At 38.1% G+C, this 18402-nt stretch overlaps 1 protein-coding gene across 6 annotated transcripts in view; it reads right to left on the bottom strand.

The window, feature by feature from the left end:
- The window catches only part of LRRC49 (leucine rich repeat containing 49), a gene marked incomplete at both ends in the record, with an annotated part of 138208 nt that overhangs the window by 107970 nt on the left and 11836 nt on the right, over window positions 1-18402 (bottom strand). For all 6 annotated transcript variants that reach the window (XM_080690797.1, XM_080690794.1, XM_080690796.1 and 3 more), the window contains 2 exons: window positions 7308-7374; window positions 14143-14346. In XM_080690797.1, the coding sequence (XP_080546923.1) occupies window positions 7308-7374; window positions 14143-14346 (271 nt within the window). The remainder of the gene's footprint in view (window positions 1-7307; window positions 7375-14142; window positions 14347-18402) is intronic.

The following is an 18402-nucleotide window of genomic DNA, read 5'->3' as shown; positions in this document are numbered from 1 at the left end:
AGAACATATTAAAATAATTTCTTTTTTAAAGATTTATAATCTAGCTTCCATGTTGTTAAGTGGACTTTCTCTTACATTCAAGAAATGCTATCTAGGTTCTTTCTAGGCTCAAAAAGAGAAAAACATATATGTTTGTTATAAATTCACTAATTCATAATATATTACCATGTTAAAATTTTGTTTTAAGATTTTTATCTAATTGTTATAAAATGAAATAAAATTATGTAAAAGTTAGGAAAGATAAACAAGGATATGAATATTTGCAGAGGGTATAACTATACAATAAGGTATGAAGTAAAACATTTCGAAACTAAATAGGTGACATAATTTGAAATGTATGGAATTAGTAAAATTGCACAAGAAACACTGTAGAAAATAAATCAGTAGTGTTAGCAAAAGCTTGAGAAATTCTCACAAAACACTAAGGAAAAATAGAGAAAAGAATGAAACATAAGATGGTGAAAAAAGAGTAAATTTATAATATATAAAATAAGCATTGTTTGAAAATTTTTAAAAAAGGACTTCTGGGAAGATGGCGCCTGAGAAAAGCAGCATATACAAGTCCTGTTAACACTTGATCTCTATTGCCACAAAATCAGCACTTTTCATAGCCAGAAAACACTATCAGCAGAGAAATAAAAAATGTAAACACAAGGGACAGAAAAAAGGAAGACTAGAAGAACAACTGGAGACCAGAAAAGAAATCAGCCTGCATTGCGGCGACAGAGCCGCACCGGTGCCATCTTGCCTCACAGCACCAGGCTCCAGAGAGGAAAGATAAACAAAGAGCGGAAGAGAGCAGCTGTGGATCATTCAGTTGTAATTTAGCAGTTCTTTCAGTGCAAAGAATATCTAAAACTTCCAGTGGCCAAGCTCATCACATCTTCCAGGGACTCAGAATGGAGCTCAAAACCAGAAAAGAAATATCCCAGCCTCATAGCCAATGGCATGGCAGCAGCACCATATTGCCAGCAACGTTGGCAGTGAGTTCATCATGTCCAAAACAAGTCCAGATCAGTGCACTCAAAAACTGTAAGTGAAATTGTGTCCCCTAAAGGAGAAATCCCAGCACTGCACCCCCAGGGACTTGCGCAGCTTTGATAATCTCCCTGGGTCTGAGATTTTGCATTCCAACCCAGTGAAGAAGTAGTGGTGGCAAGGATGCCAAACCCTATTCGCAGCACTCCATGGGAAAACACCCAGTTCGGCACCTCCATGGTCTCATGCAGCCTCGATTAACTCCCGGGGTCTGAAACTTTGCGATACAACTCAGTAAAGGAGTAGTGGCGGCTGAGATTACCACAAACTTGAAATCCAGAGCACCTTAAGTGAAGTCGTAGTGACCCAGAGAAGAACCCAGAGAAGGCACAAACTTCCAAAATCATGGGAAAGAGGAATAACAATAGAGCAATGAATGCCCACAACCCCACAACATCAGAACCTGATAACATAGAAATTCAGAGATCTCTAGAAGATCAAATCAGGAATATAACTGTAGAAATAATAGAGGTGTTTCGAAAAGAATTCAGAGAGCCAAAAAGAGATAAAGGATGCAATTAATGAAGTAAGGGCCTCAATTCAAACTACAAACAACTGATTAGACCACATGGAGAATAGAATCTTGCTCCTAGAAGATGATCACTCCAAGAATAAATGCATAGTTTCTAATTTAGAAAAAAAATCCGACAGCAGGAATCTGACATTGAAGAAATATGGGCCCATTTCAAGAGAGCTAACCTAAGAATAATTGGAATAGAGGAGGGAAAAGAAGGTGAAACCAAAGGGATCAACAATCTCTTCAAGGAAGTAATAGCAGAAAATTTTCCAAACATAGAGCAAGAGGTCAATACACAGGTCCAGGAAACTTATAGAACTCCCTTTAGACAGGATCGGAGAAGAGGATCCCCATGCCACATAATTGTCAAAATGACCAATGTGGAAGCCAAGCAGAGAATCTTAAAGGCAACAAAAACAGAGGGCCAAGTGACATTCAGATGCAAACCAGTTTAGAATCACTCCAGACTTCCCAAACCAAGTCATGAAAGCCAGATGGGCTTGGAGTAACATATTCCAAACTCTGAAAGAAAACAACTTCCAGCCAAAAATGTCCTACCCAGCAAAACTTTCTATCAAATTAGATGGGGAAATAAGAAGCTTCCATGACAAACAGAAACTGAAGGAATTTATGTCTTCAAAACCAGCGCTAGAGAAAATACTCAAAGAGATTAACTACAAAGAAGAAATAGGTAATACACACCAGAACCAGAGAAACAAGATTTTCTATCCAGCAGACAACTTATCAAAGAAGAATAAACAGTATTTCAAACAGAAATAAAATCTTAACATGTTAGGAATTAAAAGTTATCTCTCAATAATCACACTGAATGTGAATGGCTTCAATTCCCCAATAAAAAGACATAAAGTGGCAAAAAGGATTAAAAACCAGAATCCATCCATCTGCTGCTTCCAAGAAACACACTTTACAAGTGAAGATAGTAAAAAACTCAAGGTAAAGGGCTGGAGCAAGTTAATTCATGTTAAGTAGCCATCCTAACAAATGTGAAGTAGTATTTTACTATAGTTTTTATTTTTATTTTCTTATTGATTAGTTATATTATGATAATGATGTTATATTATGATATGATATCCATGTGTTTATTGGTCATATAAAAATCTTTGGAAATTCATTATCTATTTTAGTCTTTTACCTATTTCTAAATTGTATTATTTGCTTTTATTGTTGCTAATTTTTAGGATTTCTATTTGGAATATTAATATATCTTCAGATATAGCATTTGGAAATATTTTATCCCATTCTTGTTTGTTTGTTTGTTTGTTTGTTTGTTTGTTTGTTTGTTTTGGTGGTACTGGCGTTCCTGGAAGCCCTTCTACTTCTGGGCTACACTCCCAGACCTATTTTATACTTTTTTTTTTTTTTTTGGAAACAGGGTCTCTTAAGCTAGCGCGACTGTCTTGGAACCTGCACAATCATCCTGTCTCCACCTCCCAAGCACAGGGATTACAAGCATGTGCCACTATGCCTGGCTATTTCATCCCATTCTATCAGTAACTTTTAATTCTGTTTATATTGTCTTTTGATGTACAATATTTTTTATTTTTATGGAAATTGTTTGTTTATTCTTTTGTTGCCTGTGCCTTTGGAATCATATCCAAGAAATCACAGCCAATTTCAATGTTGTGAAGTTTTATGACCCAGGTTTTCTTCTAAAAGTTTATAGTCTTAAGATTTACATTTAGGTCTTTTATCTATTTTGAGTTAATATTTGTATATGGTGTTAGGTAAGGGTCCAATTTTATTTTTTTTCATGTAATTATTATTTTTCAACAATATTTTGTGAAAAGAATATTATTTCCTTCACCAAATGTTCTTGGAAACTTGTCAAAAATAACTTGGCCATGTATGGAAGAATTTCTTTCTAGGCTTTTTATGTTACTCCACTGGTCTATATATCTGCCTTTATAGTAGTACTACACTGTTTCAATTATTGTAGCTTTATTAGGTTTGAAATCAGAAAATGTACATCTTTTAGCTGTGTTCTTTTTCGAGACTGTTCTGGGTGTTTACAGTTCATATTTCATTTTAGGATAGATTTTTTTCTGAAAAAAATAAATAAATATATGATAGTTTCACCTTAAAAAAAGAAAAGAAAAAATATCCACTTGTAAGAAATAAAACAAGAAAGAAATATTGAAATGTTATCTGTAAGTGATCAAATTTTGATATCAGAAAGATGAATCTGTTATGTGAGATCATCATTGTTAATTTTGGATAAATTGCTATAATATTAAAAAAGTTGTTATAGAAAAAAAGAGGTGTGCAAAACTGCAAAACAATTCAATTTTTCTCAATGTTATTTATTTTGAAAAATGTAATTATTTTTCATAAAAACTGTTAGGTTAATATATAATAGCTTTATTATTTTTAAAATAGATTAATAAATGAATATGATTTTTTAAAAAAGAAAAAAACTATCCATTCAAAAAAGATATTGCTATTGTTTGGGTCGGGAATGTCCCTCAATGTCTCAAGTGCTCAGAGGTGGGATTTTGGAAAGTAATTAAAACATGAGGGCTCTGATCTCTTTAGGATATTAATCCATTGATGGCTGAATGGACTACTGAGAGGGGAGACTTAGTTGGAGGAAGTGGGTCACTGGGAACATGCCCTGGAAAGGTTATCATCTCTCTAGTGGCTGTGGCTCCTCTTCCTCTTCCTCCTCTTCCTTCTTCTTTCTTTCCTCTCCCACTTCCCTCCCTCCCTCTCCCTCTATCTCTGCTTTCTGGCTGCCATGAGCTGAGCAGCTCTCCTCTGCCACACCCTTCTGCCATGATGTTCTGCCTCACCTCCAATCTAGCTGGCCATGGACTCAGATCTCTAATGTATGAGCCAAAACAAATCCTTCCTCCTCTAAGTTGTTTTCATCAGGTATTTTGGCCACAGTGACAAAAAAGCTGACTAACAGAGACATAAATATATAGAGTGAGGGGCACAATTGTCTGATCTGTTGCTATAGTTTGGAAGAGTATCCTTCAGAGATCCGTATATAAAGGCCTGGTCCCCACGGTGGTGGCAGTGGGAGACTGTGTGGACCTTAAAGAGGCAGGGACTAGAAGGAGGACTTTAGGTCAGTGGGCATGTATGTGATCTGAAGTTGCTTTCTGGCTTGGAATATGAACACTCTCTTTGCATGTGCTGGCTTTGCCAGAGGTCCCCAAAATGGGATACCTGATACTGGACTTGAATCTTCAGAATTATGAGCCAGAATAAACCTCTCTTTACTTCCTAAGTAGCCTGCACCAGGCATTTTGTAATAGTGAATCAATACTGACTAATACACATGCATAGAGAATCTTCTCCCTTCTGCCAGTTGACCTGGACATTTATTTTAGAAAATGAACCCCCTCTAATTCCACAGTCCTGGTGGGGCTTACACTTAGAATGTCTGGATTTTCATTTGTTTTCCAGTTTGGAAACTCTAGATATACTGTTAATTTTTATACATAGATAATAATTTATTGTTCAAAAATACATTAGGGATATTGTCTGGCTTCTTGGTTTGTAATGTGATAGGCTTCAACAACTCTGATGACATAAAGTCAGTTAGTCACTGTAGCCATGGACAGTCACCAACTTCAGGAAAGAGCAGAATAAGGCATGAGCATAATTTTTGACTGCTTGATATGATATGCTTGCTGTAAGAAGAAAAGATGAGATTGTTAGAAAGGAAGACCTAATTACAGCCTGAGTAGAGAGGACTGCAGAGCTTCTTAACACATCTAGAAAAACTGAATGTTCCAGTTTCATCTTTATGTACAAGAGCAACCCAAGCTCTCTGTCTAGATAAAGACAAGCTTCCTACCTAGTAATATGTAAAGGGCAAGTGTTTGCGTTCAGGCAAGCAGACACAGTAAGGACAGGTTCTCTGCTGAAAAGGATATTACTGAATGAATGGAGTCTTCTTGAAGCATATCTGTACCTACTTGAAGCAACCCTAAAAGAACAATTTCTGGTAGACCAACATTTTCATAATCTGAATCTAGAATGTTCTGCAAAGGCTCAGGTATTAAAGGCTTGATCCTCAGCTGGTGGTGCTATGGGGAAGTTGTAGAAAATTTAGGAGGCGGGACTCAGTTTGAGGAAGTACATCACTGGGATGTGTCCTTGACAGGTATACCTTGTCCCTAGTCCCTCCCCCCCCCCTTCTCTGTCCTTCCTGGCCACCATGAGGTAGCGGTTTTGCTTCACCATGCTCTCCCTGCCATGATGTCCTCCCTCACCACATACCTAAAAGCAAAGGAGCCAGCTGACCATAGACTCTGACCTGTGGAATTGTGAAAATCTCTCATCTTTCCTCCTTTAAAGTTTATGTCACGTATTTTGTCACTGTGACAGAAAGCCAACTAACACAGACACAAAATATAGATCAGAAATGAGAGTCAACTTCTCAGGTTCCCAGTGTATTCTCCAGTACTCATATGTCAACATTTAAGTCTTGACATGTTTGCTTTTTAAATAATTATTCAATCTGCCCACTTATCATATTCCTACTGCAACTGCTTTCACGCTACTATCACATCACTTCTCACCAAGATGATTTTGATTAGTCTCTCCACTGTTCTGTCTCCAGAGAACAGTCCCCTCCCTCCATCTCTTTCCATTCTCCACCTCTCCAGTGTCATCAACATTCCTAGAGCATTTTCATATCCATAGACCAGTTATGTCTTATTTCATAATGGGCACCAAGTAATTTTTATTTCTAATGGAAATAAGTTTAAGAAACAAAAGACATTCACTCGGCTTATTTTTGTTGTCTTTATTATCTGGTGCTAATTTTTTAGAATTGGGCGTTGTTTCATCTTGTATAGTCTATTATCTCCTGACTTTTTAGAAACCAAAGGTCATTAAGACTTTTGTCTTTGCTTTGAAATACTCCAAATTTTTCTTTTTAGACTTACTTTAAAACAATACTCATACTTTCATTTAAAGCTTCCTTCTACTTATAGAACCTTAAAATAATTCAGATATTACAAATGTTTAATCTTAATAAACAAAATATCACAAACATGCTAAACTTTTAAATATATAACACAGATCAGGTAATAAGGAATAAAGCATTTTCACCAACATAATGGTTAGTAAATAATACTTATATGTAATGTATAAATTGAATGATGGCATTCATTTATTAGGTGCATTTAATGATCATGAATAGTATCTATGAATTCTTAAAGGTATATTATATTGTGAAAACCACATAAGTAAGCTTATATTTCTCATATATATAATTTTAAACAAACTTAAGAAAAATATTTTAAGAAAAATATTGCCACCCTAAATGTTTTACTTATAAGCAGTTTTAAAACTAGTTTGATACAAGATAAAATACTAATTGTTCAATGCAATAAAACCAAATAAAAACCCCACAAGGAATGACAAGAATGAATTCCAATATAGTAGTTACCTCTGGTAAAGAAGTAAGGGAATATGATTTGGGAGACACACTTAAGTAGAAGAAAGTCAGCAATATTCTAGTTGTTGAACCAGGGTTGAATAATGTGAATTTTAACAATAAGTTATTAAAATACTAACTAAAGAAATTAAGCTGCATAACTATAATAATTTCAAAAGTTGTATAAGTTTTAACTTTGACTAACTGCTAAGAAGTTACCAAATCATTAAAGTAACTCTTGGAAAATTTCAGGCAAGTATAATTCTTAAAACTTTTATAATAAAAATCTTGGATACTTTTTCAAAAAAGGAAAGAAAGAAAGGAACTTTAAAATACCTGATTTCCATGAAGATCCAAGACATCTAAGCTTTTTAGATTCTCCAGATTTGAGATTTTCTTGATTCTGAAAATCATAATAAGTGGAGTGAGTTGAAAAGAAATATGTATGCATTACTTCTATCAGTAAATCAAAGTGTGCTAAGGTGTAAACTCATTTTAATATTTTAATTTATTCTCTCTACATATATACAATAGTTAAAATGTATATATTAAACAACAACATATTTCCCTTTAATTATAATTTTAAAGATGCAGTGCCACTCTGGGGCACTTAAATGTGTCCTTACAGAAAAGCAGTTCTACTTCTCAGAACCTCATATCAAAGCACTTATTCAAGGCAGCTCCTTTCACTTTTGAATATAATCTAAACTCCTCACTTCTCCTACAAAGCACTAAGCCATCTGGCTGTTGACTCTTCCAGCCCCCATCTCCTGAGGCTACTCAGTCACTCCGTTGCAGCCACGTGGGCGTTCCTTCTGTGTCTTTAACCTGAAATGTTCATTCTCCCTTAAGTTATTAATCCTTGCTGTTTTTTCTACCTTAATGTCTCCAAAACTTTACATTGTTCACAATACCTATAATTCCTATCCCCACTGTTTTCTCCTTCCCCTGCTTAATGGCTTTCATGGCAGTTATCATCACATAAAATTATATTGTTTTTGTGTTTACTGTTTCTATTCTCTCTTGCCAAGCCAAATTGTGAGCTTCATGAAAGTAGACACTTTGACATGTTATCTACTCTGCCCTCAGCACTCACACACTGTCTGGGACTAAGTAGGTGCCTAGTAAATGAATAAACATACTAACTAAATTAGTGAGTTTAGTGTTCAAGAGTATCCATAATAGTATTGTCACACACATTACACATCATCTAAATGTTTTCTACTAGACTTGCTGAATTTGTAAAACACTTATATTTATTAAGAGCTTTTGATGTGCCAGCTTGTGAAAAGCCTATTACCCCCTCACACACATAAGCCAGGCACAGCGACACGTCTGTAGTCCCAGCTACTCAGGATGCTGCGGCAGGAGAATCACTTGAGCTCAGCAGTTCTGGGTCAGCTTGGGCAACACAGCAAGACCCCATTTAAAAGAATGAACCCATAGAATTTTATGTTTAAAATTCCTCCTCTTGTGTGTCCTCATAGAAGACTTCCCATAGGGCCTCATTCCTGTCTTTGAGAGCCACTTTACCCATACAAATGTCCCCAACTGGACTTTTCTTATAAGAACAAAGATTATCACATACTTTTTATTACTCCTATAGACCCTACCTTCTCCTACTATCATTATCTCTTGAGCAATCATGTGTCGAACACTACTTATTTCCATTGTCATCATTTACTGCATCAAAAACCATTTCCACCTTGCTAAATGTTTCAAGAGCCTGAACCATTCCTTGAAACTTCGTACATATGCTGATTATCATGTAAACACAATGCAAACTTAAACTTCCTGTATTTATGCCTCCGTTTAATATCGGCCACCTTACATCATGGCCCTAACAAGAATTATATCCTCACAATCCATTTCAGTCCAGTTTAATTTATAAGAATGAATGCCCACCAAGTGGCATCACAGCATGCGTGAAGTTCTTCCTCTCTTCCTTACATACATGGTGCACTCCCCTGTGACCATGGCCTTCACAAAGTCTCTCTCACATCACCACACTGGCAGAAACTGCTCTCTTCCTAGAAGGCATCCTACTCCATGAACACACCATCTCATTGCATCCAATGAGATGAATCATGAATCATGAATCATGAGCATCCTTCTGGACGCATTAGAATCCTTCATTAACTGAGAGCCAGATACTTGATACTACCCTATCTACCATTTAACTCTAATATCTAAAAATAGCTAAACCAGGTGGGAAACAAACAAAAATTTATATAAAAATTGTCCTCTGCTTCCTTTGTTCTTGAAGTACCTAGAACATTTGGAGAAAATTACAGTACCCTAGTAATATGGGTTAGAACACAGTCATGCTTTCTAATAGCAACTCTGAACTCGGTCATTGGTCATTGGAGAAGCCTCTCATTCAGTTCTTTTATACTCCCAAGCTCGCATTCCCTAGAAGACCGGTTCTCAAACTTCCATGATTATCAGATGCACCTGGGGGGCTTCCTAAAAACGGTTATCAGTTCTCTTATTCGCCATTGAGCTAGTTCCCACATTATTTAGTTACTTAAAACATTTTCCTGTGAGTACTACCTGTTTTCTAAGAATTGTATTCTTTCTTTCTTTCTTTCCTTCTTTCTTTCTTTCTTTCTTTCTTTTTTTTTTGCAGTACTGGGGGTGGAACCCAGGGGCATTTGACCTTTGAGTTACACCCCCAGCCCTATTTTTTATTCTTTATTTAGGGTCTTCCTGAGTTGCAGAGGGCCTCACTAAATAGCCGAGGCTGGCCGCGAACCATGATCCTCCTGTCTCAGCCTCCCAAATGCTGGGATTACAAGTGTGTACCACCATGCCCGGCCTAAGAATTGTATTCTTAATATTTTATACACTGTACACCAGGATGTTTATCAGAAATTCCAGGCACCTTTAGGGCAATCTAACTGCATAAAATTTCATGTGCAATTTGTCTTTACAGAATTCTACCAGGGCCTCACAGCCCTTCTCTGGACTGGTGTCACGCATTCTCTTAGCATTGCCACAAGTTCACTCTGTGGCTCTCACTGCAGATTCTAATTTCCCAGTGTACAGGAAGAAAAGGCAAGTCAGGTTGCTCAATCAATAAAACTCAAGTTCAGCAAAACATCTTTTTTCTATTTTATTTCTTAACCCAGGGGCATTCTAACTCTGAGCTACGCTGCTGCACCTACTCATCCTTGTTTTATTTATTTTGAAACAGGGTCTTGCTAGGTTGCTGAGGCTATCTCAGCCTCCCAAGTACTGGGATTATAGGTATGTGCCACCACACTCGCCCCAGCAAAACATCCTTTGCCACAGATTCTCTCTCCACCCCTAGCACCCAAAACAACCTAAAAGTGGATCCAATTTTAAAGAATTCAGAAGCAGATGAGGCCATAAGTTGATTTAGGAAGCCCAGATTGAGTATTAATATGAGGAATCTTAAGTATCCTATTCAGTTGGCAGAAGACTTTGACATTAATACCAATGTAACCTGAAAGATTTTTTTTTTTTTTTGCATGTCTGGGGATGAAACCCAGGGGCATTTGACCTCTGAGCTACACCCCTGCCCTATTTTTTATTCTTTATTTTGAAACAGGGTCTCACTAAGTTGCGGAGGGCCTCACTAAGTAGCTGAGGCTGTCCATGAACTGCGATCCTTGGGTCTCAGCCTCCCAAATGCTGGGATTACAAGCGTGCCCCACCACGCCCAGTTTCTGAAATATTTTTTTTAAGTTATCTTGAACAGAAACTGAAACTAGAAGAAGACTAGGCATATTCATCACCTTAGCAGCTATAGACCTCTGGGGATCTATCACAGCCTGTCTCTGAAGGCCACTTTCTGTTACTGTTGCCAGGAGAAAGACTCCACTACAGAACCTACATGAACACTATGCTTTTCAAGAGTCAGATGCTTTTCAAGTATCAGAGCCCTAAGTGGGAACTCCAAAGGATCAAAAGGAAAGGAAAAGAGAAAGCAGGGTCTGACGGAGAGTCATATCCACATTCCTGATGATCAAAAGTAGACACAGAGAAGTCTGATTAGTCTGTGATCATGAGGGCACCAGAAAATGGAGAGAGGGTAAGTAGGAGAAATGACCAGCAAGCATTCCATCAGCACAGTGGGGTGGGGTTCTTTGGTAATAATGCACACTTCACATCCAGAATCTGAGTAGAGGAAGCTTCTAGCTTTACAGGGGAAATCTGTGTTGGGCTACCTGGGCCTAGAACCATGTGGTGACTCTGGATTTCCATCCATAGTCCCATACCTTGGAGTAAAGATGGTCCAGCGATTTGCAATGTGGGAGGGAGAGCATCTTTATAGACGTGACCAGCAGGGGGCAAGAGGTCACTGAAGACAAACACACACAGGATCAGATCAGGTGACACTTGCTTCCCTTTTCAGCAGGGTGCCCGGCCAGGTTTGCCAAGTGCTATTTGAAGCACTACCTAGGATGAGTCTGCATCCTCAAAGCTAGAGGCCCCTTGGCCTGAGTCAGCTGGCTGGAGAGCACTTGGCATGTTTTAGGGATTGCATTTTACTGATGCTTCAGAAAATGTAGAAAACCTAATAGTATTTTGGAATCAAGGACATTGACAATTCTAGAACCATTTAGCTACTACCACTATTTAGTAGCACTATTGAACTGCTTTACATGAAAAATGAAGCAATGCAAGTCCAAAAGCAAATAAACAAACAAAAAAAGATGGAGACCTACGGGGAGAAGGGTTAGTTTGCTTTTGCTTTACATTGGGTCCTTTGCAATTGGAAGAGCAAAGGGAACTTAGATATGCAGAAGGAGGCTGCTGCCTTTTCAAGCACAAGTTTTCAAAACAGAGAAGTTATTTCTGAGAAGCCACAGAAGCTTAAAAGTAGAAGCAGGAAGAATAGATGGAAAAATGACTTTAAATGGTTGAAACCAGGACCAGCTTTTAGACATTGCTTAAAACCAGAGTAGATTAAAAATGTCTCTGGAAAATATCGACCCAAAGATCAAAAGGAGGACATAAAGGCAATGGCATTAAAAAAAAATGGTAAGCTGGCTGAAAAAGCCAGTAACGCCAAGGATCAGAAAGCAGTAAAGAAACGTTGAGCGGAAATAACAGGGAGCTCTTAGAAGGGAAAGCTTGAAACAAATGAGAAAGCCAAATTAGCTTCCCTCCCGCCCTTCCCCAGCAAAGTGCTGTGTGGCACACTCCTACTGCGTGTAATCTATGCACATCTGGCTTTGCCAGATTCATTTGACCTCTCCCTTTTGACATCTGTAAAATGAGAGAGCTAATCTCTGAAGCAATTTCAAGTTCTAATACTCTATGATTCTATAATTCCCCCTGATTCTCTCAAACTACATAATGCTTAATTTAACGTTTGAATTTGCTGTGGATGATAAACTATGTTGATGGGAACCTTCAGAGAAACCACGGAGGACAAATGAGATCCTAAAATTCTGGCACATGAGTTTGGAAAAAGTATTTTATGTTATTATTGGGAAGTAGGAATAAAGAATGTAGGCTAAGAACACAATATTCCAAAATATGGCACTTTGACATACCGAGTAATTTCAAATTTAGAAAATTGAGAAAACTGGAGAAGCAGGAAGGTCACTCTCTGATCTTCTCGAATCTTTCACCCCTAAGCCCATAAAAAAAAATTCTCTGACCTACTTCCCCTGAAAGCATGTTATAAGACCCTCAGTCCAATTATCGGCCCTATGGCCCTGCCCTATGGCCAGAATAAAGGAATGCAAAAACAGAGACATGGAGAAAGCCTGATCAAACGAGCCTCACTAAGTTGCCCGAGGTTTCTGTCATTCAATCTACCCTTCTGTCCAGTCGCATTTCTATATGACAGTCCCTTGTCATCAAACCTAAGCATAAAAATACACAGTTGTGCCTATTTCTCTGGGTCTTCATTTCTGAGGACTACCATGTCACACAGAATTTTATATATTAAATAAACATATAAAGTAATATATTATCTCATAATATATTAAATAATTGTGCTATATTTTTATCTTGTAAATCAGTCCTTGTTTTCAGAGTGTCTGCATGAACCTTGCCATGAGTAAGGAAAAGATATTATTCATTTATGGGCCTTATTGAATAGCCCTTCTTTGTAGATATTGCAAAAACTATTCAGTAAAGCATAATAAAGAGAAAACCCATGGATAAATCCCAAGGGAATGAGTCAGTAATTGTGTAGCTGTACTACATAATAGAGCCGTATAAAAGGAAGGAGCAGGCAGGTATGCATACAGGATGTAATTCTAAGTAACACATTTGAAAACAACCATCTGAAAAAGAATAAGTCACCGACTGACACCACAAAGTAGGGGGTGTCGACCCTCAGCCAAACACTAAGTATAGCAAGCAGAAAGTAAATACACATGGCTTAAATATGTCCTAAGAAAACATCAAGTTAGGGCCAACATCTCTCATTTATTTCTATATAAGATATGGCACTAGAAAGCAATGGAAATAAAATGCTCAATAAATGTGATGTGATTTGACAAATTGTCAGACTGAATCTCATATCACAAATTATAACTGAATTTTTTCTTTTTCTTTTTTTTCTTTTCTTGACAACACTAGAGATCAAACCCAGGCCTCATGCATGTTAGGCAAGGGCTACACCCCCAGCCCTATTTTTTTTATTCTTTATTTTGAAACAGGGTCTCACTAAGTTACAGAGGTTGTTACTATGTAGCTGAAGCTGACAGCAAACCTGGGCTCCTCCTATTTTTTTTTTTTTTTTTTGGTGGTACTGGGGTTCCTGGAAGCCCTTCTACCTCCAGGCTACACTCCCAAACCTATTTTTTATATTTTTTTATTTGGAAACAGGGTCTCTTAAGCCAGCAAGGCTGGCTCCGAACCAGCGCGATCCTCCTGTCTCCGCCTCCCAAGCGCAGGCATTACAAACGTGCACCACCACGCCGGGCGGGCTCCTCCTATTTTGACCTGGGATCCTCCTGTCTTGGCCTCCCACCCAAATACTGGGATTACCAGCGTGCAACACTACACTCAGCTCAATAACTAAATCTTAATCCATTCAACATTTTTTAAACATTTTTAAACGTCTTATTCTAATAGTTTCTAAGGTATTATTCAATTCTAAGTTGCCACTAAACACCATAGGATTCAATTTTAATCCTACACAATATTAGGCTTCAAACAAAAATCAATTTACAAAGAATACCTGTTTTTCCCCAACAGAAGGACACGGAGGGATCTCAGCGTAGAAAGCCCACTAATTTCTTCAATCTGGTTATCATATAAATCCAAGAATATTAACCTCTGTAGATTTGAAATGTTTTGGATCCGAGTTATAAAATTGTGTTGAAAGTTCAATAAACGAAGATGTTCTTCCCCATCGATAATAGGACATACAGTCAGCTTTTGCCTAGAAAAGAATTTCAATTAGTAAGATTCTGATTCAGCAGGCTGCTTCCTCTTTCAAATATGATTATCTTTGTGCTCCCACGTTGTGGAAAGAAAAAGATAATTTGGACCACTTCTAGCCCCACATGCTATATGACCTATGTAAAATTATAAATCATGCACCAAAAAACCAATAGTATTTGACAAGCCTAATTATCAAAATGAAATCTAAGTCCTCATTCTACTAAAACATCCCCAACGTCAATTATTTCACATGAAATCAACTTAACATCAGAAAACTTTTAAACTTAATTGTCTTCTGTGATAGAAGTTTAGATGATAGAAATCACCATGTCACATGACCAGAAAAATGCCTTTGGCATCAATCCACTCATGTAAATACTGCTCAGGCAACCATCAATCACAGCACAAACCACATAAAAGGGTTTTTTTAATACTCATATACTCCTGAGCTGGATGAAATTTTCATGAGAGCAAAAATTTCAGCCATCTACAGTTCACTTTGAGGAAACAAATTCATCCTGAAATCCCTTCCTGTGAAGGTAGTCCTTATTGTACATTTCCTCAGAAACTTAAGAGGTTAAGTTTACATGTTAAATACTAACTTTTGTAGAACATTTACATTGCTACAGAGTAGGAAAAGCTTAAAAACATATGTCTTTAGCCGGGCATGGTGGAGCACGCTTGTAATCCCAGCTGAGACCAGAGGATTGTGGTTCGCGGACAGCCTCAGCTACTTAGTGAGGCCCTTTGCAACTCAGTGAGACCCTGTTTCAAAATAAAGAATAAAAAATAGGGTAGAGGTGTAGCTCAGAGGTAGAATGCCTCTGGGTTCCATCCCCAGACCTGCAAAAAAAAAAAAAAAAAAGTCCTTAGGTGTATTTAAAACAATCTCTTGTGTGGAAAATGTTATAAGAGAGACAGAAATGGTGGCACTAGTGCAATCCCAGTACTTGAGGCTAAGACAAGAGTACCTCAGGTTCAAGACCAGCCTCAGCAATGCAGCAAAGATCTGTTTCAAAACAAAAAAAATAAAAAGTGCTGGGCATGTAGCGCAAAGGTAGAATGCCCCTGGATTTAATCCTCAGTACAAAAAAGGGAAGGAAGGAAGGACAGACATGAAGTAAATATTTACAAAGCTTTTAAATCTTTTTTTTTTTGGGGGGGGGTAACTGGGGATTGGACCCAGGGGAATTCTATCTCTGAAATACACCTGAACCCTTTTTATTTTAAAACAGGTTGGGCATAGTAGCACACACCTATCTGTAATCCCACTCACTACTTGGGTAACTGAGACATGAGAATTTTAAGTTTGGGACCAGCCTGGGCAGCTTAACTAGACCCAGCCTCATCTCAATAAAAAAAAAAATAAAAAAAGAAGAAGAAGAAAAGAAAAAAGGACTGAGGAATGTAGCTGAGTGGTAAAGTGTTCCTGGTTTTAGTCTCCAGTACCACAAAAAAAGAAAAACAATATTTTCTTTTATAAAAATCATAAGTGAAACTATAGAAGTGTTAAGGATCCTCCTAATAGTGAAAAAAGAATGATTAGCAAAAAATAAGTGAATATTAACAATTTTTTAAAAATAGACCTTGAAGAAATTGGTTTATAATAAAAATGCTAAAAATATTAGGCAATAGTTTAATCCTTTTAGTGTGTGGATGATATTCAAAATTTATCTCATGCATTATATTACACTCCCACAATTGACACTTCTGATATATAAACTAAAAGTATTCTAGCCTAAAATTTATATTTTGTGCATCAGCTTAACAAAAAAACCTAAATTATTATCTTTTTCCTGCTTCAGTCTTTATTTCTCATAGTTAAACTTGATATCATCTGACTTAAAAAGAAATGACCTCCTACCCTCCCCAGTAACAAACTACCATAGCTTGAAATAAAATCACTTTCTTGGATTCCAAACACAATGGCAAAGTCCCAGCTCTAAGGCTCACCCTTTAACCCTATGAATCTCTAGCAGTCCAACAAAGTAAGTGAGCACATACACATGAGAAGTAAGGACCCTACCTCCATGGGAGTTTATGCCCATAAAACCTATGGTGGCTGCACCTCCTACTCCATTACCAACACATGTACTGGACTATGCATTTTCTTCTGTGTTTCATTCTTGGTGCTGTCGGGCTGCCTTCCTAGTATTCCATAGTATTCCAGAACTATGCTGATTCCCAGAACAGCCACAGCCTCACCGTATCAAGAATGTCTACTCTTGATCCCTCAGTGTCCTGGCTAAGAAGCCAACAGCCCGGCAGGAATCACTGCTATTACTCACTGGCTCTCCTATAACAAGTCCTGAGTTCGCTCTTCGCTCCTTGCTGCTGGCCCAACTTTCTTGACTGCTGTCCTGGTTCTCGTCATGCTATGCCTAAGCTTATGATGTCTTTGTGATGCTACCGTTTCACAACCGGTCTTTGAAGCAGACAGTTTTCCTGATGCTTGCTCTCTTGATAAGCAAGTCTCCATCTGATCAGAGTCTGCTTCCCCACCCCAGAGACCCACGCTGCCAGGAACCTCTCTTTACAATTGCTCAAGTCACTTCAAGCTATGAAAGAAGAATCTAATTTGCTATGTCAGAGTCTTACAAATACTGGCTCTTGTCAATAGCAAGTAACATGAAATTGAGGTACTATTCTTGGCTAGGCTTTAAAATACTGAGAGGAAAGGTATCACACGATCTCTCAAAATATTAAAATAATGTAGTGAAAATTATAAATATCAGAAAGTGTTAGAATATTAAAACCCATTAATTCTCCAAAGATGCCATGAGAGACACTGCCCTCAAAGGTAACTTTGCCTTTAAAACACTTTAGGCCCTTCAGAGAGCATTTTCGCTGACTACAAACACAGATGGTCCGTTACAATTGGTTATCAGGTGTGCACTGCTAAGTCAAAGGCAGGCATAATTGAGATGTTTTCTCTGCTGGTTATACCACCAGGGTAGGGATTAAGATATCTCATTTAAGATTTTATTATAGATACCTTCTTAGATATAAAGATGGGGATAAAGTTCTAAATATATTCATTCATTCATAACATTTTTATCAAGAGCCTATTTTATACCAGGCTCTGTTCTAGATTACAGGGATACAGAATTGGAAAAAAAAAAAAAAGCCCTGTACTGTGAATCTTACACGCTAGTAGGAGGAGACAGATAGTAAACGTAAGTAAATATTGACTATGTTGTCAGACGGCAAGTGCTAAGGAACGGCAGGGGTGAAGGGTCTGTACTTTGGAGAAGGTGGCCAGAGCAAGTAATCCCTGAGAGGCTGACCCTAGAGCAAAGGCCTGGAGAAGGTAGTGGAGTGAGCCTACAGATATGAGGAAGAACAGCACTCCAGGGAGAGCAAATCACAGGTACAAAAGTCCTGAGGCAGAAGAATGCATGGTGTATCCAAGGAGATGGGCGTGGCTGCAGCCAGTGAGGAAGCCGTGAGGTCAGCGAGCGACTGAACAGTGCAGAAAGCCCACGAGAGGACCTATGTGAAGTTCTTTCTATTATAACATCCATTTTCATCAACGTCATTGCTGTGGTTTGGGTAAGTGTTCCCCAAAGGTCCATGTGCTAAAAGCTTGGTTCCCAGCCTGTGGCACCACTGGGAGGTGGTAGAGCCATAGGGGGCAGAGCCTAGTGGGAGTTTTATATAATTGAGGGAATGCCCTCAAGGGGATATTGAGACCCTAGAACCTTCCCATTTCTCTTTGACCTCCTAGATCCCATGAGGTCCTAGACTCCATAAAGTGAGTAAATCATTCCACCATGTGTTCCCACTATGACTGAAACCTTCAAGCCGGGCATGGTGGCGCACACTTGTAATCCCAGCGTTTAGGAGGCTGAGGCAGGAGGATCACACAGGTTCGAAGCCAGCCTTAGCTACTTAGTGAGGCTCTCAGCAACTTAGTGAGACCCTGTTTCCAAATAAAGTATAAAATAGGTCTGGGAGTATAGCCTGGAGGTAGAAAAGACCCTGGGTTCCACCCCCAGTAGCACACACACACACACACACACACACAAAAAAAAAAAAAAAAAAAAAAACCTTC

The sequence above is a fragment of the Muscardinus avellanarius genome (assembly GCF_963383645.1).
Source record: "Muscardinus avellanarius genome assembly, chromosome: 3".
NCBI lineage: Eukaryota > Metazoa > Chordata > Mammalia > Rodentia > Gliridae > Muscardinus > Muscardinus avellanarius.
The sequence above is the reverse complement of the archived record's forward strand: the minus strand, read 5'-3'. Positions and strand labels throughout refer to the sequence as shown.